Source organism: Mirounga leonina, unplaced genomic scaffold (assembly GCF_011800145.1).
Source record: "Mirounga leonina isolate KUSES-001 unplaced genomic scaffold, KU_Mleo_1.0 Mir_224, whole genome shotgun sequence".
NCBI classification, from domain to species: Eukaryota; Metazoa; Chordata; class Mammalia; order Carnivora; family Phocidae; genus Mirounga; species Mirounga leonina.
This window is the reverse complement of record NW_023270615.1, coordinates 19,745,395-19,771,886: the sequence shown is the minus strand read 5'-3', so window position 1 is coordinate 19,771,886 and position 26,492 is coordinate 19,745,395. Positions and strand designations below refer to the sequence as shown.

The following is a 26,492-nucleotide window of genomic DNA, read 5'->3' as shown; positions in this document are numbered from 1 at the left end:
CTTTTGTTTGTCTGGTAAACTCTTTAAAATATATATTCTTTAAATTTTCTTTTTGAGAGAGAATGACAGAGAGAGAGAGAATGAGAGGGGTGAGGGTCAGAGGGAGAAGCAGACTCCCTGCTAAACAGGGAGCCCGATGCGGGACTTGATCCTGGGACTCCAGGATCATGACCTGAGCTGAAGGCAGTCACTTAACCAACTGAGCCACCCAGGCGCCCCTGTCTGGTAAACTCTTTATTGCTCCTTTTATTCTGAATGATAGCCTTGCCAGATAGAGTATTCTTAGTTGCAGATTTTTTCGTTTTAGCACTTTGAATATAACATGCCACTCTCTCTGGCCTCAGAGTTTCTGCTGAAAAATCAGCTGATAGCCTTATGGGGTTTCCTTACAGGTAACTGTTTTCTTTTTTCTTGATGCTTTTAAAATTCTCTCTTTATCACTGCTTTTTGCCATTTTAATTACTATGTGTTTTGGTGTGGACCTCCTTGGGTTTATTTTGTGGGAAACTCTCTGCCTACTGGATCTGGATTTCTCTTTCCTCCCCCAGATTCAGGAAGTTTTCAGCCATTATTTCTTCAAATAAATTTTCTGCTCCCTTTTCTCTCTCTTCTTCTGGGATCCCTATAATGCAAATGTTACTACTCTTGATGGTGTTGCTGAGTTTTCTAAGTCTGTTTTCATTTTTTATTACTATTTTTTCTCTTTCCTGTTCAGCTTGATTGCTTTCCATCCCTCTGTCCTCTAGGTCATTGATTTATTCTTCTGCTTTCTCTAGTCTACTGTTTAATCCCTCTGGTGTATTTTTAATTTGTTATTAAGTTCTTCATCTCTGATTAGTTTTTTTTGTGTTTTCTGTCTCTGTCAAGGGTCTCATTGAGGTCCTCCAGTCTTTTCTCAGGGCCAGTGAGTATTTTTATGACCATTACTTTAAATTCTCTATGAGGCATATTACTTACTACCATTTAGTTTAGCTATTTTGCTGTGATTTTGTTCTGTTCTTTCATGTGGGACATATTCCTCTGTCTCTTCATTTTGTCTAACTCTTGTCTGTTTCTCTGTTAGGAAAGTCAGCTATGTTTCCTGCTTTTGAAAATCATGACCTTATTTATTTTTTTAAGATTTTATTTATTAGAGAGAGAGAGCACGCATGTTATTAGCTGCTTTATGTATTTAGGTGCTCCCATGTTGGGTCACAAATATTTAAAATTATTATATCTTTTTGTTGGATTGTTCCTTTTATGATTATATAGTGTCCAGTCTATTTTGTCCAATTTATATATTACTACTCTGGCTCTCTTATTTCCATTTGCATAGTAAGTGCCTTTCCATCCCTTAACTTTCAGTCTGCATGTGTCTTTCATTCTGAAATGAGGCTCTTGTGGACAACATATAGATGGGTCTTGCTTTTGTCCAATTTATATATTGCTACTCTGGCTCAGAGCAGCAGAGGGAGAGGGAGAGGCAGGCTTTCTGCTGAGCAGGGAGCCTGATGTGGGGCTCCATCCCAAGACCCTGGGATCATGACCTGAGCTGAAGGCAGACACTTAACTGACTGAGCAACCCAGGTGCCCCAGCAATTGATTTTTGTATATTAACCTTGTATCCTGCAGCTTTGATATACTCATTTGTTAGTGTCAGAAATTTCTGGTTGAATCTTTGGTATTTTCCAAATAGTCAATCAGGTCATCTGCAGACAAAGATAGTATTGTTTCTTCCTTCCCAATCTGTGTACCTTTTATTTCTTTTCTTATGTTCTTATATTAACTAGTATTTCCAGTGTGATGTTCATAGGAGAGGTGAGAGGGGACATCCTTGCTTTGTTCTTGTTCTTCAGGGTCAGCACTGCTTTCTGCTTTCTCAGCACTAAGCAGGGTATATGAGTCGTGGCTTTTCCACTCTTTCTTTAAGCACAGCCATAGTTATCTGCAGAGGCCGTCAGCACAGCCTGTTCTTTTTTTTTTTTTTTAAAGATTTTATTTATTTATTTGACAGAGAGAGAGATAGCTAGAGCAGGAACACAAGCAGGGGGAGCGGGAGAGGCAGGCTTCCTGCCGAGCAGGGAGCCCGATGTGGGACTCGATCCCAGGACCCCAGGATCATGACCTGAGCCGAAGGCAGACGCTTAACGACTGAGCCACCCAGGCGCCCCCAGCACAGCCTGTTCTTAACCTGAGCCTGACAAAATTAATATTACTTCTTTACTGTTCTCTAACATCCAGCCAGTGTTCTTATTTCCTGGATTGCTCAAAACTGCTAAAACAGTGTCCACACATTGCATTTGGTTGCTGGGTCTCTAAAGCCCCCTTTTATTCCACAAGTGCTCTCTTTTTTATGGTGTTAACTTATTGAAAGTTTCACATTTTAAAATGATTACACACATATCATTTCACTCCTCAGTACTTCACCATTTCTTTTTTTTTAAAGATTTTATTTATTTATTTGAGAGAGAGAGACTGAGAGAGAGAGCACATGAGAGGGGGGAGGGTCAGAGGGAGAAGCAGACTCCCCGCTGAGCAGGGAGCCCGATGCGGGACTCGATCCAGGGACTCCAGGATCATGACCTGAGCCGAAGGCAGTCGCTTAACCAACTGAGCCACCCAGGCGCCCCATTACTTCACCATTTCTTAATAACAACTTGTTTTCCCCATGTGCAGAATATCATGATCACAGCTAACAGTGTTCACAATAGTTCTGTAACACCCAGTTCATCTTGAATTGTCCTTTGTAATCCCCAAAATACTTTCTAGTTCATTTGTGCGAAGCGTATACTCACATCTGAAGAATGGTTATCTAGTCTTTGTGTGAAGGAAAGTCTCCCCTCTTTTTTTTATTTTTTATTTATTTATTTGACAGAGACACAGTGAGAGAGGGAACACAAGCAGGGGGGAGTGGGAGAGGGAGAAGCAGGCTTCCCATGGAGTAGGGAGCCTGATGTGGGGTTCGATTCCAGAACCCTGGGATCATGACCCGAGCCGAAGGCAGATGCTTAACGACTGAGCCACCCAGGCACCCCTGAAAGTCTCCCCTCTTCATTTCTTCATGACATTGGCTTGTTGAAGACCTGTGTCATTTGCTGACTGCACCTTTTTAAATCTCAAGTCGCATTTAAAATCTCGGGAACTCAATCTTGGACATTTAAGTGAGAGGGGCAGCCACAATGATGGCACCCACCCTGCTTCATGCCCCCCCTCCCAAATCTACATTCTGTTGGAGACCTGTAGCACTCTTTCTGTTTGGATTTCCTGGGACTTGTCCTTTGGCTTCAGGGCAGATGTGGATGGGGAGTTTCTGTTTCCCTCTGAGAGGTGACTTTGGCTCTCAGTGTGAGTGCCCTCCTTTGGGTACTCTGAGGCCCTTTCCCTCTTAATAGAGTCCCCACAGTGAGAAAAGTCTCATCTACCTGCAGGGGGCTGAAGGCTTCAATTCTCAACTGGGGATTGAGACAGCCTGTTGCTGATCTGGCTGTGGGGGCCTTTTTTTTTTTTTTGGACACTGGCTAAGAATGGGCAGCTCTAATGCCCCCTGCAACCTGCCTTTCTTATCTCCACTCACCCGTGCTGTACTGGGAGGCTAATGGAAGGGTACTTCTCCTAAGCGCCCCCTTACTTCTGTTCTCTTTCCCCAGCTCTGCCTGGCAACTTGACTCTTCTCTAGGAAGAGCACTCAGCTGACCAGGAATATGGCCCCAGGGCTCCTGACAACCAGGGATGAGGTGAGTCCTGAAGTTTTTTCCTAGCTCTTGTAGGATGGACTCATTGCCTTTCCTTGTCCTAGAGCTGCCCTCGTGGTGTTAGGTCATATCTAGCCCTGATTTTGGAGGTGTGGCCCATCTTACCCAGAGTCTTTTCTCAGACTCCTCTGTTCCATTCATGATTTAGGCATTCACCAAGTAGTGAACTGTAATCAACACAGTTAAAATACAAATACAGGACATTCATGCTTATGTGCCCAGTAATTCCCAAGGCATAAAAAAGTGAAGGAAGGCTTTCAGGAGAAAGCTCTTTACAGAGCTGCCTGAGCTGCCCCTGATGGACTTGGGAAGTTGAAGAACTTCCAGTAGGAGTGTGACAGGAAGTCTAGTGCATCTCAGAAACTGCGTGACTGGCAGCCTGTCCCTCACCATTTGGAAAGCTTGGAGCAGCCAGTGGCCTTTGGTCACATCAGTTTTCTCTGTGTAGTGGTGAAGATGCTGACCTGCTGTCTGCTTGTGTGTAACTTGTGGATACGTTTAGTTTGGCCAGTCCTGTGCTATATATATATATATATTTAAGATTTTATTTTACTTGAGAGATAGAGTGAGAGAAAGCACAGAAGGAAAGGGAGAAGCAGACTCCCTGCTGAGCAGAGAGCCCAACAGAGGGCTTGAAGGCAGATGCTTAACTGAATGAGCCACCCAGGCGCCCCCTGTACTTTATATTTAAATGAGTTTTCCACACTTAGAAATTGGAAGATTATGTCTGAAGGTCTGGATTGCCAATTTCTCTGAGAATAGGCCGAGGAGTCTGATTCACTCACTTATTATTTTCCTGGCCCCTGAAGGCTTTGCCTTCACCTGCTCTGAGCCTGGATGGACAGTTCAGCCAGAATTTGGAAAGCTAGGTTGAGGACTGTGGGCTTGAACTTGGGAGTAAACTGGATTTTGAAGGATTTTGAGAAGGATTTCGCCATGTTGAAATCAAGAATTAGGAAATAAACAGTATAGTTGATCCTTGAACAACATGGATTTGAACTGTGTGGGTCCATTTACGTGTGGATTTTTTTCAGTAAATACAGGACAGTACTATAAATGTATTTTTCTCATGAATTTCTTTTTTCTTTTTTTTTTTTTTTTTAGATTTTATTTATTTATTTGAGAGAGAGAATGAGAGACAGAGAGCACGAGAGGGAAGAGGGCAGAGGGAGAAGCAGACCCCTTGCTGAGCAGGGAGCCTGATGTGGGACTCGATCCCGGGACTCCAGGATCATGACCTGAGCCGAAGGCAGTCGCTTAACCAACTGAGCCACCCAGGCGCCCCCTCATGAATTTCTTAATAATACTTTTTTTTCTCTAGCTTTATTGTAGGATTATAGTATGTAATACACAGCATACAAAATATATGTTCACTGACTGTTTATGTTATCAGTGAAGTTTCTGGTTAATTGTAGGCTATTAGTTAAGTTTTTGGGGAGTGAAAAGTTATACAGATTTTTGACTGTATGGTGGGTCGGCAGCCCTAACCCCCCTGTTGATCAAAGGTCAACTGTAACTGAGTGAATATATGTCCTAAAGGAAAGATTTTCTAATCCCCAAGATTAGGCAGGATGTGAGTTTTACATAATTGGATAAAATTAACATTTACTAACCACCTAAATACATACCAAGTGGGATACTTTTGTGTTGCTTATATCAGTTACACAAAATAGTGTCAGTTATATTCAGTTTTTAATTGCCTGTCATATCAAGTGTAGAATTTTTTTTACAAGAAGATCTGAACTTGATCTTAATACTGGGCTCATATGGTGGATATTTGTCTCTTACTGTACAAGTTAAAAATGATTGGTTATCAGAGCCATTGAGAGCTGTGTGTCCCTCAGTTGTCAAATATTTTATACCTTTGAGGGAAAATGTTTGTGTAGTGCATGCAACTCAGAGTGTTACTTAGGTAAGAGAGAAAACTTTTATATGTTTCATTTTACCATTTATGATGTTAATAGAGCAGCATTCTTGGCCAAAATGGAATGTAGCACTGGCTCACTTTTTCTGTCCCTACTCTGCCACTTCCTGTGGGATCCTTAGCACACCCTGTATCTCATCCTGTCTGTGACCAGTATCTCTCAATATATATTTTTTCTTTTATTCATTTCCTTGTGAAAAATTGATGTGAGGGCATAAATATCTGAAGGGTTTAGTTTTTTAAGATGAAGTTTCCATACCTGGAAGAGTGTCAGGCATCCAAACCTACTTGTTTCATAAAGGGACCACAGTCTGAACTTTTTTTTGTTTTTGTTTTTGTTTTTTTTATAGGAGGGGCAGAGGGAGAGGGAGAGAGAGAATCTTAAGCAGGCTCTACACCCAGCATGAAGCCTGATGTGGGGCTCAGTCCCACAACCCTGAGATCATGACCTGAGCTGAAATCAAGAGTTGGATGCTTAACCAACTGAGCCACACAGGAGCCCCATACAATCTTAACTTTTTTTTTAAGATTTTACTTATTTATTTGACAGAGAGAGACACAGCGAGAGAGGGAACACAAGCAGGGGGAGTGGAAGGGGGAGAAGCAGGCTTCCCAAGTAGGGAGCCCTATGCGGGGCTCGATCCCAGGACCCTGGGATCATGACCTGAGCCAAAGGTAGACGCTTAACGACTGAGCCACCCGGGCGCCCCTTAACTTTTTTTTGAAAGAATGAAAGAACAAAGGGGTTTCTTTGTTTTGCTTTTTGTTATTTGAGGCATAGAAATTACATGTTTTAGGAATCTTTAAATTGCATTTCCATATACTTTGATATATATCTTTTTTTTTCCTTTGGTATGTATCTGATCTGAATTATATAAAATCTTTTGACCTATATTTTAATTGAATATATTGTTGACCATATATACACATGGTATTTACGCATGTCGAAGGAGTTTGGCCTGATACAAAAGAAATTGGAATATGCTTTAGGGTTGTGACCTAGATGAGGGCTGGACCTAGAGGTTGTTAACTGGTAAGAAATTAGCACTCTTTCATTATTAATCTTAAAAAATCGTTTTGAATGTCTGCTGTGTGAAGGAGCATTTGGTCAACAATGATATCCACAGCACAGCCTCCATTCTTATAAGACTCCCAACTTACTTAGGTGTTTACCTATCATTGGAATTAAGCATTTAAAAGTTCCTTTATTGAGGTATAATTTACATCCAATAAAATTCACCATTTTAAAATGTACAGTTTGTAGATTTTAGTATATTCACAAAGTTGTGCAACCCTCGCCCCTATCTAATTCCATAATGTTTTTGTAACCCCCAAAGAAACCCCACACCCATTAGGAGTCACTCTCTTTTATCCCCTCTCCCAACCTCTGGTGAGTGCTCATCTATATTCTGTCTCTATAAATTTGGTTATTCTGGGTATTTCCTATAAATGGAATCATAATATGTGGTTTTTGTGTCTGTTTTCTTTCATTTAGCATAATATTTTCAAGGTTCATTCATGTTGTAGCCCAAATCAATAATATTTCATTCCTTTTCATGGTCGAATAGCATTCTATTGTATGGATATATGATATTTTGTTTTTTCATTCATCAGTTGATGGACATTTCATTTATTCCTGTTATTGGAACTTAATATCTTTGGTCTATGCACATTTTTGATAGATCTTAATGGTAAAATTGTATTAAAACTAGTGACTACCCCAGTATCAGATCTTTAAAGATGAAGAAACCCAGGAATCCATCAAAATCCTAGAGGAGAACATAGGCAGTAACTTCTTCGACATTGACCACAGAGACTTCTTTCAAGACATGTCTCTAAAGGCAAGGGAAACAAAAGCAAAAATGAACTTTTGGGACTTCATCAAGATAAAAAGCTTCTGCATAGCAAAGGAAACAGTCAATAAAACTAAGAGGCAACCTACAGAATGAGAGAATATATTTGTAAATGACATTTCAGATAAAGGGCTGGTATCCAAAATCTATAAAGAGCTTATCAAACTCAACACCTAAAAAACAAATAATCCAGTCAAGAAATGAGCAGAAGAAATGGACAGACACTTTTCCAAAGAAGACATACAAATGGCTAACAGACACATGAAAAAATATTCAACATCACTAGCCATCAGGGAAATAAAAATCAAAACCACAATGAGATACCACCTTACACCAGTTAGAATGGCAAAAATTAACAAAAGAGGAAACAACAAATGTTGGCGAGGATGTGCAGAAAGGGGAACCCTCTTACACTGTTGGTGGGAATGCAAGTTGGTACAGCCACTCTGGAAAACAGTATGGACGTGCCTCAAGAAGTTAAAAATAGAGCTACCCTACGACCCAGGAATTGCACTACTAGGTATTTATGCTGAAGATACAGATGTAGTGAAAAGAAGGGGCACCTGCACAGCAACGTCCACAATAGCCCAAATGTGGAAGGAGCCGAGATGTCCTTCAACAGATGAATGGATAAAGAAGAGGTGGTTCATATATATAATGGAATATTACTCAGACAGCAGAAAAGATGAATACCTGTCATTTGCGTCAACATGGATGGAACTGGAGGGGATTATGCTTAAGTGAAATAAGTAAAGCAGAGAAAGACAATTATCATATGGTTTCACTCATATGTGGAACATAAGGAATAGCATGGAGGACCACAGGGGAAGGGAGGGAAAACTGGGAAGAAATCAGAGAGGGAGACAAACCATGAGAGACTCTGGACTCGGGGAAACAAACTGAGGGTTTCAGAAGGGAGCGGGGTGGAGGGAGGGGGTAACCAGGTGATAGGTATTAAGAAGGGCATGTGTTGTGATGAGCACTGGGTGTCATATGCAATTTAATGAATCATTGAACACTACATCAAAAACTAATGATGTACTTTATGTTGGCTAACTGAACATAATAATAAAAAAAAGATGAAGACACCACCTACATTCACATTCAAATCTATGACTCTTTGCAAGTTAAAAACATTCATGGATTTTCACTATCCCATCCCATTATTTCTCAGTCATTATGAATTTAACTTGTTCCCAATGTTTGAGAACCTATTTCTTTCTTTTTTTTTTAAGTTTTATTTATTTGAGAGAGAGGGCGAGAGAGAGAATACCCAAGCCGGGGGAGGGGAAACTCTCAAGCAGGCTCCCCACTGAGTGCAGAGCCTGATATGGGGCTCAATCCCACAACTCTGAAATCACGACCTGAGCTGAAATCAAGAGTGGGATACCCAACCAAATGAGCCATCCTGGCACCCCTTGAGAACCTATTTCTGTGGGAAATTTTGTTCATGAAATGAATTTTAGTCTGACAGTTTTTCTCACCACAAAATATGACCAAGTGAGAACACATGAGTATTTTAAATTGTAGAAGCTACAACTCTGTAGTAGAGTGTCTGTGTTCTTTTTGTCTGCTTTCAAAACCATCCACAGGTTACTACAACACCTCTGCTTTCTGTTCTACCACTAGCTACTTTTCCCTCCTGCCAGGTGCTTCTCACCCACATCATGGACTTCTCCCTTCTCTTCCTCTGCTCATGGCATCTGTGTTCCCTGCCTCCCTACATGCTTCATTTAGATTCTTAGCCCTCTACTCTTTTCTTGATTATTCTGAATCTTAGCCATCTTTCAATTTTTTTTTTTGAGATATAATTCACATACCATAATTTACCCTATGGATGAAATGATCAGATAAGGACTTTAAAGTCTCTGTCTTAACTATGCTCAATGTGGAAAAGGAAAATGTCGTAATATCAGATAAAATGAACTTCAAGACAAGGGGAAAGAAAACCATTTCAGAATGATAGAAGAGTCACTTTAGCAGGAAGCCATAGCAGTAATGTATGTATGTGTCTAATAACAAAGCTTTAAAATAATTGACAGAATTAAAGGGAGAAAATGGAAATTATACTATTATAGGTAATTTAATCTCCTCTGAGCAATTGATAGAACAAGTAGGTAAAAAGTCAGTAAAGACATACGATCTAAAGAAAACTAGCAGCTACATCATCTTGATCAACAGTTACAGAACACTGTACTGTGCAACTGCAGAATATACATTTTTTCAAGTATGTTCAGCAAGAGAGACTTAGTGAATTTGAAGGGGTTTAAAGATACAGCTTATATTCTGAGATTCCAGTCAAATTAGAAACCAATAATAAGTTATCTAAGTAAGTCTCAAATATTTAGAAACTAAACAACACATTTCTTCACTAATCCTTACGTTGAAGAAGAAATTGCATTGTGACATCAAAATGATGGAGTAAGGGAAATACATGGCTCTGTGCCTGCTGCAAAACAACTAATGAGCTGCTAAAATCTGCCAGAATTACCTTTTGTCAAACTTTGGAACCTAGTCAAAAGTGGAAAATTTGGTGAAGAAAGAAGTTCCTACTTTATGGCAGAAGAGTGCTGCAGCATTTTAAACTGCCTGCTTATCAACTATATTAAATACACACAAAGAGCTAAAGGAAACCATGAACATGGAACTAAAGGAAGTAGGCCAACAATGTTTGAAGAGATAGAGAATATCAATTAAGAGATTATAAAAAGGAGTCATACAGAACTTCTGGAGCTGTAAAGTACAACTGAAGTGAAAAACTTGGTGTGGGGGTTTAACAGCATATTTAGGTAGGCAAAATAGTCAGTGAATTTGAAAATACTTCAACTGAGATTATCCACTCTGAGGAGCGGAAAAAAAAGAACACTGAAAAATGCACAGAACTTAAGAGACCTGTGAGACACCAACGGATGTACTTACATATACATAGTGGGAATTGCAGAGGGAAAGGAGGGAGAGAAAAATTTAAGAAATATCCAGAAACTCCTCAAATATGATTTTAACCCCCCCCCAAATCTATATGTCAAAGAAGCTTAGTAAACTCCAAGTAGGATAAACTTAAAAAGATCCACACCCAGACATATAGTCAAAATTATCAAAACCCCTACACCAAGACAGAATTTTGAAAGCAGCAAGAAGGTATTTGTTACCTACAAGGAAGGAATCCTCAATAAGATTAAGAGCTGATTTCTCATCAGAAACCATGGAGACCACCAGTCAGTAGGATGACATATATAAGGTCTTGGAAGAAAAACTGTCAACTAAGATTTCTTTTTTTTTTTTTTTAAAGGTTTTATTTATTTGACAGAGAGAAAGACAGAGAGGGAACACAAGCAGGGGGAGTGGGAGAGGGAGAAGCAGGCTTCCTGTAGAGCGGGGAGCCTGATGCAGGGCTCGATCCCAGCACCCTGGAATCATGACCTGAGCTGAAGGCAGACGCTTAACGACTGAGCCACCCAGGCGCCCCTCAACTAAGATTTCTATATCCAGTAAATTATCCTTCAAGAGTGAAGGAAAAATTAAGAGGTTTCTAGACTTAAAAAAAACGGAGAGAGCTCATTAACAGTAGACCTGCTCTACAAAAAAATGCTTCAGTCTGAAATGAAAGGACACTAGACAGTAACTCTAAACTGTAAGAAAAGTGAACACTAGAGCACTCAGCATGGAGTCTGCTTGAGGTTCTCTCTCTTTTCCTCTTCTCCTCCCTCCGCTTGCATGCATGCTCTCCCTTTCTCTAAAATAAATAAATCTTTTTAAAAAATCATAATGAGGGTGCCTGGGTGGCTCAGTTGGTTAAGCGACTGCCTTCAGCTCAGGTCATGTGATCCCGGAGTCCTGGGATCGAGTCCTGCATTGGGCTCCCTGCTCGGCAGGGAGTCTGCTTCTCCCTTTGGCCCTACCCCTTCTTGTGCTCTCTTTCTCAAATAAGTAAGTAAGTAAGTAAATAAATAAATAATCTTTTTAAAAAAATAATAAAAATAAAAAACCATAATGAGATATTACTTTGCACCAGTCAGATTGGCTCTTATCAAAAATAACAAGTGTCATGCACTATTGGTGGGAATGAAAACAGCCACTGTGGAAAACAGTATGGAGACTTTTCATAAAGGTAAAAATAGAACTACCACACAGTCCATCAATTCCACTTCTAGTATTTATCCATATAAAACAAAAACATCCATTCAAAGGCATATATGCACCCTTCTGTTCATTGCACCATTATTTACAAAAGCCAAGGTATGAAGGCACCTTAAGTGCCCATCAATAGATGAATGGATAAAGAAGTGTACACACACACACACACACACACACACACACACACACTGGAATATTAGCCATAAAGAAAAGAGTGAGATCTTGCTGTTTGTGGCAACATGGGTGAGGTGACCTAGAGGGTATTATGCCAAGTGAAATAAGTTGAAGACAGATACTGTACAATTTTACTTGTATGTGGAATCTGAAAAACAAACACAACAAAACAGAAACAGGCTCATGGATACAGGAAACTATTAGTTACCCAAGTGGGGAGGAGCTGAGGAGTGGGCCAAAGAGGTGAAGGGGGGATTAAGAAGTACAAATTTCCAATTATAAAGTAAGTCACAGGGATGCAATCTATAGCAGAGGGAATATAGTCAGCAATACTGTAATAACTTTGGTGACAGATGGTAACTAGATATTGTGGGGCTATATTTGTAATGTATAAAAATATTGAATCACTATGATGTACACCTGAAACTAAGAGGATACTGCATGTCAATTATATTTCAATTTTTAAAAAGTCACAAAAGATTAAGAAGGATATCATATGTTGAAAACAGGTTTATTATGGAGAGAAGATATAACAATTATAAATATGTACATACCTAGCAGTAGAGTACCAACATACATGGAATAAAAATGGGCAGATTCGAAGAGAAAAACTTGTGCTACAATAATGGGTATAGACTTCAATACCCAACTTTCTATAATGGATAGAGCAGCCAGACAGGAGAGCGAAGGAAATACACAACTTGAACTATACTATATATCAGCTGCAACTAATACACACACACACACACACACACACACCTCTCACACAGCTCACACACCTCACACACATACCACTGCCCAACAACAGCAAAATATATATTTCACCCGTGTGCCTAAAACATTTTCTAGGATAGACCATATATTAGGCCACAAGTAAGTCTTAATGAATTTGAAATGATTGAAATGATACAAAGTAACTTCTGATCACAGTGGAATGAAAACTAGAAATGAACAGCAGAAGGAAGTCTGGAAAATTCACAGATATGTGGAAATTAAGTAGCACACTCAAACAACCATTCTATCAAAGAAGAAAAATCACAAGAGAAAGTAGAAAATACATTGAGACAAATGGAAGTGAAAACTAGACATACTAAAATTATGGGATACAGCAAAAGCAATGCTTAGAGGGAATTTCATAGCTATAGATATAGCATGTAAAAAGTAGAAAGATCTAAAATCAGCAACCTAATTACACAATTTAAGAAGAGCAAACAACCCAAGCTAGAAGAAGGAAGGAAATAATAAAGGTTAGAGCAAAGATGAGCTAAAATAGAGAACAGAAAAATGATAGAGAAATCAACAAAACTTAAAGCTGGTTCCTTAAAAAGATCAACAAAATTGACAAACCCTTATCTAGATTGACTAACAAAAAACTCAAATTACTAAAATCAGAAATGAACTTGGAGACACTACTGTCCTTTTTTTTTTTTTTTTAAAGTAAGAAGGGTGATAAGGGAATGCTAGTGTAAGAGAACAGCTGTATGCCAACAAATTGGCTACCCAAGGTGAAATGGATAAGTTTCTAGAAATGCACAATTTATCTAAACTGACTCAGGAAAGAACAGATTCTTGAATAGACCTAGGAATACTGTAGATATTAAATCAATAAAAAAAACTCTCCCAACATAGAACAGCTCACAACCAGATGGATTTACTTGTTAATTCTACCAAACATAAAAAGAAGAATTAACAAAATCTTTCTCTATTCTGAAATATTAAGACACTTCCTAACTCATTCTATGAGGACAGCATTACTTTGATACTAGAGGTCTCAGACAAAGACACTGCAAGAAAAGAAAATTACAGGCTAATATCCTTTATGAGCACAGATGCAAAAATCTTCACCAAAATATGCCGGCTAATTCAGCGTATTAAAAGGGTTGTACTTCTTAAGCAAGTGAGATTTACTCCCAGAATGCAAGAATGTTTCAACATATTAAAATCCATTCTGTAACATACCACATTAGGAGAATGCAGGATGAAACCATATGATTATCTCAGCTAATGCAGAAAAAGCATGTGACAAAACTGAACCCCCTTTCATGAAAAAACACTCAGCAAACTAGGAATAGAAGGGAACTTCCCAACATGATTAAGGTCATATATGAAAAATCCACACTAACATCAGTGTTAGTGGTGAAAGACTGAATGCTTTTTTTTCTGAAGAACACGAAATCTGAGATAAGGATGTCAGCTTTTGCCACTTCTGTTCAACACAGTACTGGCAGTTCTAGCTAGGATAATTAGGCAGAAAAAGAAAAGGCATCCTATTGGAAAAGAAGTAAAATGATCTCTTCACTGAAGACATTCTCTCATATCCATAAAACCTTAAAATCCACACACATAAAAAAATGTCAGAGCAAGAAATAAATTTAGCAAAGTTGCAGGATACAAAATCAACATAGAAAAAGTCAGTTTTGGGGCGCCTGGGTGGCTCAGTCGTTAAGTGTCTGCCTTTGGCTCAGGTCATGATCCCGGGGTCCTGGGATCGGAGCTCCACATCGGGCTCCCTGCTCGGCGGGAAGCCTGCTTCTCCCTCTCCCACTCCCCCTGCTTGTGTTCCTGCTCTCGCTGTCTCTCTCTCTGTCAAATAAATAAATAAAATCTTAAAAAAAAAAAAAAAGAAAAAGAAAAGGAAAAAGTCAGTTTTATTTCAGTATATTTTCAAAAACTATCCAAACAGGAAATATATATATTTTTAAGTTCCAATAAAATAAAACCCAAAGAATAAATTCCAGTAAAATTCCAATTTATAATAGCATCTAAAAGAAGAAAACACTCAGCAATAAATTAACCAAGGAGGCAAAAGACTTGCTCACTGACAACTATAAAGTATTGCGGAAATTAAAGAAGACCTAAGTATATGGAAAGACTTTGCATGCTTATAGACTGGAAGACTTAGTATTGCTAAGATGACAGTACTACCCAAAGTGATCTATAGATTCAAAACAATCCCCATCAAAATACCTTTCATGCCTTTTTTTTTTTTTTACAGAAATAGAAGAGACTATCCTAAAATTCATTTGGAATATCATGGGATCTTGAGTCTTACAAAACAACAAGTTTGGAGGAGTCACACTGCCTGATTTCAGTACTTAGTACCAAGCTACAAACAGTGGCAACATAGGTTCTCACTGACATAAGAATAAATACATAGATCAATGGAATAGAACTGAGAGCCTGAGAAAAAAGCCTCACATACATGGTCAATTGATTTTTGACAAGGGCGCCAAGACCATTCAACTGGAAAAGGACAGTCCATACAATGGTGCTTGGACAACTGGACATCCACACTAAAAGAATATGTGAAATAAATGAAAAATTAGAAAGTCTCTGAAGAAATAAGAGATACAGTGAATAAGTATATGGAAATTTCAGAACTGAAAAATACATACCTGAAAGATAAAGCTCAGTAGATGGGCTTACTAGCAGATTAGAGGTAACAGAAAAATCAGTGAACTAGAAGATAGAACAATAGAAATTAGCCAATCTGCACAACAGGGAGAAAATATACTGGGAAAAAATAATGAACAGAGCCTCAAAAACTGTGGGAATATAACAAAATATCTAACATTTGTGTCATTGTAGTTCTGGAAAAAGAAGTGAAGGTAGGCAGAGGCTGAAGAAATATTAGAAGAATTAATGGCTGAAAACTTCCCAAATTTGGCAAGAGATGTAAACCTACAGATTGAAAAAGCTTGAACATATGCCAAACATGACAAACCCAAAATGAAGGAAACATCTTGAAAGCAACCAAAGAAAATGCATTTCTTACAAGGAAAAAGCTATTGGAATGGTAGTAGATGTCTCATCAAAAACCACAGAAGTTAGATGGAAGTGGTGTGATGTTCTTTAGGTGCTGGAAGAAAGGAACTGTCAATTCCAAGTCCTGTACCAAATAAAAATATCATTCAGGAATGAAGGGAAAATCTGGACATTCTCAGATGGAGAAAAACAGAATTTGTCTCCAGGAGCGTGGACAGAGGCAATTTTATAAACAAGGAAACAATAAAAGAGGGAACCTTGGAGCATCTGTGTGCAGTAGAGTTAACATAACAGGCTTGAGACTGCTATTCTTCGGAAATCCTGCTTGCAAGATTATCCTTTGGCTGGCATTGGGATCTTGCATTTCTGGAGGGTTAGCACCATTCTCAGAACTGATAAGAATGGTTCACTGTGCCTAAAAGTGTGCAAACTAGGGTTTATGCTGAAAGTGCCTGTGTGACCAGTCCCCACTAAAAAAGTTGGGCACTGAGCCTCTAATGAGCTTCCTTGTTAGACAACATTTAACACACGTTATCACAAGTCCTTGGTGGTGGAGTTAAGTGGGTCATGTTGTTACTCTACTGGGAGAGGATTCTTGGGAGGTTGTTCCTGGTTTCCTTTGGACTTTGTCTCGTACCATTTCTCTTTTGCTTTGTATCCCTTTGTAGCCATGTGTACAAAACTATATGATGAGTCTTACAAGTCCTAGTGAATATCAAACCTGGGGGTGGTCTTGGGGACCCCTGACACAATCAGGAAGAAAGAAAACACAGGAAAAATAGGGGTAAATATAGGAGGCACTCCTCTTACACATGAATTTTCCAAACTAATTTTGATGGTTGAAGCAAAAATTATTACACAGTATGATGTGATTCTAAATATGTAGAAAGGAACTACTTAAAATTACCAGAAGGGCAAGAGGATGTAATGGGAGGTAAAGTTTCTATACTTCATTAAACTGGAAAATGAAGATACTAGTAGACTGATTAGTTATGTGTACATAATGTAGCTCTTAGAGTAACCACTAAAAATGCTGTACAAACACAGAAATCCCATAAATGTGGAGGTGTGGGAAAACCAGAGATAAAGGAATAAACTGGGCCACCCTGCCCTAGGACCTCGCTGCTGTAGGCGTGGGGGGTGGGTGTCTTTTTTATGATAATCACCTATGAACAACAAAGAATAACCAGACCCTAAAAAGAAAGTAAGCCATTGAAGGTGTTATCACTAGTCCTTGCTCAATGGTGATATCAGTAGAAATGTTCAAAGGATTTAAGTTCCCTGGTTAGCTTTCTATAAAAGACCAAGCCTAAAGGCCCTCGTTGGCAACCCTGTCAGGACCCCTCTCACTCTTGAGAGCTTTTTCTATATCTTCATTTAATAAACTTCTATCGCTTTACTCACACACACACACACACACACGCACACACACACACACACAATGCTATACAAAGAAATACACAGAAAGCACTGGATAAGTCAAAATAGAATTATAAAAAAAAAAAAAAAAGTCCAAGTAACCCAGAAGAAGTCAGTAAAAGAAAACGAAGCAAAAAGAAAATGATCTAAATACACCAACCAAAAGAGACAGACTGGCATAGTAGACTAAGAAAAAAAACAAAACAAAACACAACAAACCCTGTATTCTATCTAAATGAAACTTCAGATATTATCACATAGGCAAGTTAAAAGGATAAAAAGAAACATGCAAACATTAATCAAAGGAAAGCTGGAGTGGCTTTATTAAATCAAGTAAGGCAGATTTCAGAGCAAGGAAAGTTACCAGACACAGGGTGATAAATGGTCAATTCCAGGAAGACAGTGATCCTTAATATGTATGCATCACATTACAGTTTCACCATATGTGAAGAGAAATAGACAAATCAACAACTGGGAGACTTCAACACCCATCTCACAGTGATGGAAATTAGACCCCAAATCAGTAGGAGTCTGTCATTACCATCAACCACAGAATCTAATCTTTACAGAACACTTTACCCAACAATAGCAGAATACATATTCTTTTCAGATGCTCACAAAAACATACACCAAGATAGACCTATCCTGGGCCATAAAACATAAGAATTTGTTTACCTTAAAAGTAAAGAACTGATACGAGGTGTGTTCTCTGACCACAGTGGAATCAAAATTGAAATCAGTAAGAGAAAGTTGACAGAAAAGTCTATAAACACTTACAAAATAAGCATGCTTTTAAATAATCCATGCATCAGAAATGAAGTTTCAAGGGAAATAAAAACATACATGAAAGAGAATGGAGAAGAAAATACAATATATCAAAGTATGTGGAATACAGCAAAAGCAGTCCTGAGAGGAAAACCTGTGGCACTGAACATATGTATTAGAAAAGAGGAAGAGTCTCAAATCAATAAGCTTCTACCTCAGGAACCTAGAAAAATAAGAGCAAAATAAACCCAGAGGAAACAAATAGAAGGAAATAATAGTGATAAAAGCAGAAATCAGTGAAACTGAAAATAAATAGAGAAAATCAGTTAAAGAGCTACTCTTCTGAAAACAATAACATTGAAACAACCTCTAACAATACTAAGAAAAAAAAGAGTAGACACAAATCACCATATCAAGAACAAAACAAAGGGCCGCCTGGGTGGCTCAGTCGGTTAAGCGTCTGCCTTTGGCTCAGGTCATGATCCCAGAGTCCCAGGATCGAGTCCAGTGTTGGGCTCCCTGCTCAGCAGGGAGTTTACTTCTCCCCCATCTCATGCTCTCTCTTTCTCTCAAATAAATAAAATCTTAAAAAAAAAGAGAGAATGAAATAAAGGCTATCACTACATACTCTGAAACCACCAAAAGAATATTCACCCATAAATCTCACAACTTAGATGAAATGAACTGCTTCCTTGAAAAACACAAACTACCAAAACCCACCCAATTTGGAGTAATTTGAACAGCTCTGTAACTATCATGAAGTCTACTTTGCAATCTAAAAATTCCTACAGAAGAACTCTATGGGCCCAGATGTTTTTACTGTGGAATTCTGCCAGATCTTTAAAGAAGACTTAACACCAGTGCTACATGATTTCTTCCAGAAAATAGAAGAGGAAACACTTCCCAATTCGTTCTATGGAGAAGGTATTACATTGATATCAAAATAATTATGTGCTATTACCAAGTGCAATTTACTTTAGGAATGTAAGACTAGTTCCATATTTGAAACTTAGTGTAATCCACCATATTAACAGACTAAAAAACCACATGATTGTATCAGTTGATGCAATAAAAGCATTTATCTCACAGAATTCAATAACCGTGGTGGAAAAAAAAGTCTTAGAACAAAAGGAATGCAGGGGAATTCTATTTGAGTAGGGACATCTACCAAAAAAAAACAATAAAATTTTTTTTTCCTCAGGCCTTTCTTGGCCACTTATCTAACATTTTTTTTATTGTTGATGTATACATAACATAAAATTTACTGTTTTAACCAATTTTAAATGTACAGTTCAGTGGTATTAAGTACATTCACACTGTTGTGAAACCATCCCCATTTTCCATCTCCAGCACTGTTTAATCTTCACAAACTGAAACTCTGTCCATTAAAAACTGACTCATTCCCCACTCCTCCCAGCTCTTGGTAACCTCTATTTTACTTTGTCTCTAAGGTCTGTGTACCAGCTATAAGTGAAATCAAACACTTTTTGTCCTGTGACTGGCATATTTCAATTAGATAATATTTTCAAGGCTAATCCTCGATGTAGAATGTATCAGAATTTCCTTGCTTTTTATGACTGAATAAAAGCACATTTTCTTTATCTGTTGAGGGACATTTGAGCTATTGTGAATAATGCCATTAAGGACGTTGGTGTACAAGTATAAAGTGGTAGATAGCTAGGAGTGGAATTGCTGGGTCATAGGGTCAGTTGTACATTTAATGTTTGAGGAGCTGGTGGACTCTTCCACAGAAACGACACCATTTTACATTTCCCACCAAAAATGCACAAAGGTTCCAGTGTCTCCCCACACCCTGCCAGAACTTGTTCTTTCCCTTTCCTTTGGTAATAGCTATCCCAGTGGGTATGGCATAGCATCTCATTTTGGAATAGTATTCTTAATGCTGTGAGACATAACGCTTTCCTCCTTAGGTCAAGAATAAAGCAAGGATGTCTGCTTTCACCACTCATTCTTTATTATGCTAGAAGTAATGTAATAAAGCAAGAAGAGGAAAGAGAATGCATACAGATTTATATAAGGGAAGAAATAAATCTGTTCCTATATGCAGATGCCGTGCTTGTCTATGTAGAAAATCTCAAGGAATCTAGGAGGGAAAAAAATCAGAACTAAGTGAGTTCAGCCAGGCTGCAGGATTTAAGATAAACATAGAGACAGTTGTATCTCTATGTCCTAGCAATGAACACAGTGTCGCTGAAATTAAAAATATAATACCATTAGAAGTACTTAAAGAAGTTCTTAGGTGTCAGTCTAAAAAAAAACATATATGGATTTGTATGCTGAAAACCACAAAATGCTGATGAAAGAAATTAGAACATCTCAGTAAATGGAGAGACATACCATGTTCGTGGATTTGAAGAGTCAACCTAGTAAAGATGTTAGGTCTCCTCAAATTGATATAAAGGTTTAATGCAAATCTTATCAAAATTCTAAGGTTTTTTTGGTAGATATATATTAAGATTCTAAAATTTATATGGAAAGGACATGTCTTAGAGTAGCTAAAATAACCTTTAAAATGAAGAATAAGGTGGGAGGAATCAGTCTAGCTGATTTCAAGACTTACTCTATAGGTAATCAAAACTGTGTTTTTGACAGCATCATAGACATAAGATCAAGAGAAGAAAGGAGAGGACCCCTAATTAGACCCATGAGCAACGTGAGAAGGGGATTAATAGTCTTGAACACATGGCACTAGAGTTTGGGTTAAAAGCAGGATCCGTGAATCTCACCAGGGTGCCCCCACACCAGCATTCTTCCTGATTTGGCCCTGGTTAGTGGCTTAGGTTAGGTTGACTAGTGCATGTGGCTGGCTTCTGCGTGAGCAGGAATGTGTTTGTGTTTCAGACATTAATGGCCTTCAGGGATGTGGCAGTGGCCTTCACCCAGAAGGAGTGGAAGTTACTGAGTCCTGCTCAGAGGACCCTGTATCGGGATGTAATGCTGGAGAACTACAGCCACTTGGTGTCACTGGGTAAGGACGGCTTGTCTCAGGTCTCAGACTGCCTGTGGGCACCTTAAGATTTTATGTAACAGCCACCATGCTTCTGGCTCAGAAAGAAAAATAGTATTTTCTCTATACCCCCAGAGAATGTGTGGATTCTGTAGAGTTGAAAGAGTAAAGGTGTCTTTGGGAGGGTATGGTCTGACACTGAATTGCCAGGCCTTTTCTGAGGCTGGGCTCATCCTCCAAAGTGATTTTACCTCAAATTTGGGAATACTAGTATTCACTTAACCACAGAGGAGAATTAGTGTACTGCCTTTAGATCCGGGATCCCCCCTCCCTTTAGTCATCATTTCTCAGCACTCAGAGAGCCTTTGCACACCCTCTGCTTCCCTGCCCCCTTTTGGGTTATTGCATTTGCCTGTTGACTGAGTTCTGCCATAGCCTCTTAAATCACTAACCCAGGGTCCCCTTGGTTTCTTTCCCTTTGAGTAGGAATTGCCTTTTCCAAACCCAAACTCATCACACAGCTGGAGCAAGGGGATGAGCCCTGGAGAGAGGAGAGTGAATGTCTTCTGGACCTTTGTCCAGGTGAGTGGGAAGCAGTAGGCAGATGAGGAGACTGGGCCGTGAGGCGCTCAGCAGATGAGGAAGGAGAGCCCATGAACTTTTGGGGAGGGCTTTTCTCCAGGCCTCCCTTCCATGCCATCCCGCTCACCCAGAGAGGGCTTCCCTGGCAGCCTCATTCCACTCTCCACTGGTATCTCTTTTCCAGCACCTTTTCTAGTTCTCTGATCTCCCCGTTCTTGGGCTTTTGTTGGTTGGCCTAATATTCTGCATAGCATTTGCCCTCAGAGACTAAGTCTGCTGCCCTTGGGAGACACTGTCCAGTTTCTGTTCTTAACCTGCTAACTTCTTAGTGCATTGGTTCTACCCCATAAATCCCCATAACCTTGTTTCTTTTATGATGGATTATTTAAGATTACAACAGGATGTGTAGAATTGTATGATGAGTGCCTGTTGTGTACCTTCCCTGTGGTGTAAGAAACAGACCTTAAAGACCAGAAAACAGTCCCTGCACCTTCCCTGGTGCGTCTTGCTTCTCCACCGCACCTGAGAATCCAGTTTCTGCATTAGCATTCTCATTGTGCCTTAATCCTTTTTTTCCCATCCGATGGTTCCTTCAACCATGTAGGGTTTTGCATGTTTATAAACTTCCTTGTATATAGTATTGTATACTATATACATCCTTCTGGAAAATGCTTTTTTACTGACTTTATGTGAGAATCATGTTAAAATGTGTAGATTTAGTTTATACTTTTAAAAACTTATATTGATTCCCTTATATGAATATTTCTATTTAAATGCGGTTGAATTATCAGTTCCCTTTTTTTGGACATGTATTTCCAATTTTTGGTTATTAAATAATGCCACTATATATTTTTGTTACTTCCGTGGAAACAAGGGCAAGTTTCTCCAGGATGCATACCTAGGAGCACAGTAGCTGGTCGTTAGGCACGGGTAGCCTAGGGGTTCTTGTTCCACATCCTTACCAATACTAAGTATTGTCAGATCTCATTTTCCACTCATCTCTTCCCTTTGCAGTGAAACCTCAGAGGGACTTTGCTTTTCAGGGAGCAGGAGTATCTTTTCCTATGTTGTTTGGCCATTGGTATTGACTCTTCAGTGATTTGTCTGTTCAAAGAGTTTCCCTGCTTTTCATTTGGGTTGTTTCTGTTACTGATTGTAGAAATTCCACATAAATTCAGGGAACATTCATGTCTTTAATGCAATGGGAATTAATTTTATGTGAATGTCTAGAGGTAAGAATACAAAAATTTTTTTCCTGATTTATCTTTTTTATTCTTTTATTTTTAACATTCCTGGCATTTTATTTTGTTTCTAAATACAACCATGTATCTGGACTTGTACTTTATACCTAACTCAGTGCTTTTGTCTTTAAGGGGAACTATTATATAAGCTATAATTATGGTATAAAAATATGGTATAAGGTATTATAGTATAATAGTTAAGGGATAATTATGAGATATATAATCAAAATATAATAGACTACACATATTTCTTTATTTAAGATTTTATTTATTTGAGAGAAAGAATGAGAGAGAGTGAGTGAACATGAACAGGGGTGAAGGGGGACAGAGAGAGAAGCAGACTCCCCGCTGAGCAGGGAGCCCAACGTGGGGCTTATCCCAGGACCTTGGGATCATGACCTGAGCCAAAGGCAGATGCTTAACTGACTAAGCCACCCAGGCGCCCCTAGTCTACACATATTTAAAGCATAAAATGTATAAAGTTTTGATATATGTACACAACTATGAAACCATTGCCACAATCCAAATACCAAGCATACCTATAACCTCAAAGTTTCCTTGTGCCTTATTATAATCCCTATCTCCTGTCCCTCCCTGTCTTATGCTCCTCTCCTCCTCCTCTCTATACCCAGGTAACCACTGATCTGCTTTCTATCATTACAGATTTGTTCACATTTTCTAGAATTAATATAAATTGAACAATACAGAATATATACCAGATTCTTTCACTCAACATAGTTATTTTGAATTTCATCCATAATGTTGTGTGTATCATAGTTCATTTCTTTTTATTGCTGAATAGTATTCCATTATATAGATACCACAATTTAACAATTCACCTACTGAAAGACATTTGAGTAGTCTCCAGTTTTGACAAATACAAGTAAAATGAGTGTGAACACTCATGACAAGTCTTTCATTTCTTTTAGATGAATGCTTAGGACTGGAAAGGCTGGGTTATAGGATACGGTGTATATTTAGCTTTTTACAGAACTCAAAAACTGTTTTCCAATCTGGCTATGCCATTCACATTCCCACCAGCAGGGTATGAGGGTTCCAGATGCTCCACATCTTTGTCAAAACTTGGTATTGTTATTTTAATTTTGGGCATTCATAGCTGTGTAGTGGCATCTGTTTTTCTTGACATTTACCCAGTGACTGATTATGTTGAGAATCTTTTCATGTGCTTATTTGCCATCTGTATATATCTTTGGAGAAATGTATTCTTGAATCGTTTGCCCATTTAACAATTTGGTTTTTTTTTTTTTTTTTAATTTTTTTTTATTACGTTATGTTAGTCACCATACAATACATCATTAGTTTTTGATGTAGTCATCCACGATTCATTGTTTTCATATAACACCCAGTGCTCCATGCAGTACATGCCCTCCTTAATACCCATCACTGGGCTAACCCATCCCCCCCACCCCTGTCCCCTCTAAAATCCTCAGTTGTTTCTCAGTGTCCATAGTCTCTCATGGTTCATTTCTCCCCCCGATACCCCCCTTTCATTTTCCCCTTCCTTCTCCTAATGTCCTCCATGCTATTCCTTATGTTCCACAAAAAAGTGAAACCATATGATAGTTGACTTTCTCTGCTTGACTTATTTCACTTAGCATAATCTCCAGTCCCATCCATGTTGATGTAAAAGTTGGGTATTCATCCCTTCTGATGGCTGAGTAATATTCCATTGTATATATGGACCACATCTTCTTTTTTTTTTTTAAGATTTTATTTATTTGCAAGAGAGACAATGAGAGAGAGCATGAGAGGGAGGAGGGTCAGAGGGAGAAGCAGACTCCCTGCCGAGCAGGGAGCCTGATGTGGGACTTGATCCTGGGACTCCAGGATCATGACCTGAGCCGAAGGCAGTCGCTTAACCAACTGAGCCACCCAGGCGCCCTGGACCACATCTTCTTTATCCATTCATCTGTTGAAGGGCATCTCGGCTCTTTCCACAGTTTGGCCACTGCGGACATTGCTGCTATGAATGTTGGGGTGCATATGGCCCTTCTTTTCACTACATCTGTGTCTATGGGGTAAATACCCAGTAGTGCAATTCCTGGGTCATAGGGTAGCTCTATATTTAATTTTTTGAGGCACCTCCACCCTGTTTTCCAAAGTGGCTATACCAACTTGCATTCCCACTAACAGTGTAAGAGGGTTCCCCTTTCTCCACAACCTCGCCAACATTTGTTGTTTCTTGCCTTGTCAATTTTTGTGATTCTAATGGTGTAAGGTGGTATCTCAGTGTGGTTTGGATTTGAATTTCCCTGATGACTAATGATGATGAACATTTTTTTCATGTGTCTGTTAGCCATTTGTATGTCTTCTTCGGAGAAGTGTCTGTTCATGTCTTCTGCCCATTTTTTGACTTGATTATTTGTTTTTTGGGTGTTGAGTTTGAGAAGTTCTTTATAGATCTTGGATACTAGCCCTTTATCTGTAGTGTCATTTGCAAATATCTTCTCCCATTCTGTGGGTTGCCTCTTTGTTTTGTTGACTGTTTCCTTTGCTATGCAGAAGCTTTTTATTTTGATGACATCCCAAAAGTTCATTTTTGCTTTTGTTTCACTAGCCTTTGGAGATGTATCTTGAAAGAAGTTGCTGTGGCTGATGTCAAAGAGGTTACTGCCTGTGTTCTCTAGGATTTTGATGGACTCCTGTCTCACATTGAGGTCTTTCATCCATTTTGAGCTTATCTTTGTGTATGGTGTTAGAAAATGGTCGAGTTTCATTCTTCTATATATAGCTGTCCAATTTTCCCAGCGCCATTTATTGAAGAGACTTTTTTCCACTGCATGTTTTTTCCTGCTTTGTCAAAGATTATTTGACCATAGAATTGAGGGTCCATATCTGGGCTCTCTATTCTGTTCCATTGGTCTAAATGTCTGTTTTTGTGCCAGTACCATGCTGTCTTGGTGATCACTGCTTTGTAATATAGCTTGAAATCGGGCAACGTGATGCCTCCAGCTTTGTTTTTCTTTTTCAACATCTCCTTGGCGATTCGGGGTCTTTTCTGATTCCATACAAATTTTAGGATTGTTTGTTCCAGCACTTTGAAAAATGTCATTGGAATTTTGATTGGCATTGAAGGTCTAGATTGCTCTGGGTAGCATAGACATTTTAATAGTGTTTATTATTCTGATCCATGAGCATGGAATGTTTTTTCATCTTTTTGTGTCTTCTTCAATTTCTTTCATGAGTGCTCTGTATTTCCTAGAGTATAGATCCTAAACTCTTTGGTAAGGTTTATTCCCAGGTTATCTTATGGTTTTTGGTGCTATTGTAAATGGAATCATTGCTCTAATTTCTCTTTCTACAGTTGCATTGTTAGTGTATAAGAAAGCAACTGATTTCTGTGTATTGATTTTGTATCCTGCCACATTACTGAATTGCTGGATGAGTTCTAGTAATTTGGGGGTGGAGTCTTTTGGGTTTTCCACATCAAGTATCATGTCCTCTGCGAAGAAAGAGAGTTTGACTTCTTCTTTGCGAATCTGAATACGTTTTGTTTCTTTTTGTTGTCTGATTGCTGTTGCTAGGACTTCTAGTACTATGTTGAACAAAAGTGGTGAGAGTGGGCACCCTTGACGTGTTCCTGATCTTAAGGGAAAGGCTCTCAGCTTTTCCCCATTAAGGATGATATTCGCTGTGGGTTTTTCATAGATGGATTTTACTCTGAAGAGTTTTAGTCAGGAAAGGATGCTGTATTTTGTCAAATGCTTTTTCTGCATCAATTGAGAGGACCATATGGTTCTTCTCCCTCCTCTTATTAATGTGTTCTATCACACTGATTTGTGAATGTTGAACCACCCTTGCATCCCGGGGATAAATCCCACTTGGTCGTGGTGGATGATCCTTTTAATGTATTGTTGGATCCTATTAGCTAGGATTTTGTTGAGGATTTTGGAATCCATATTCATCAGGGATATC

The 26,492-nt window shown here is 38.8% G+C and overlaps 1 protein-coding gene across 11 annotated transcripts in view; it reads left to right on the top strand.

Moving 5' to 3' along the window:
- Positions 1-26,492, top strand: part of ZNF169 (zinc finger protein 169) — a 67,873-nt gene that overhangs the window by 14,755 nt on the left and 26,626 nt on the right. For 7 of the 11 annotated variants that reach the window (XR_004683554.1, XR_004683553.1, XM_035029205.1 and 4 more), the window contains exons 2-4: positions 3,627-3,713; positions 20,628-20,754; positions 21,220-21,315. Coding sequence is in view for 7 of the 11 variants with exons in the window: in XM_035029205.1 (XP_034885096.1) it covers positions 3,681-3,713; positions 20,628-20,754; positions 21,220-21,315 (256 nt within the window). In the remaining 4 variants the exon portion in view is untranslated. Of the gene's footprint in view, positions 1-3,626; positions 3,714-18,282; positions 18,690-20,627; positions 20,755-21,219; positions 21,316-26,492 lie in introns of those variants that run through there. The other 4 variants (XM_035029210.1, XM_035029211.1, XM_035029213.1 and 1 more) reach the window with 4 other exon arrangements.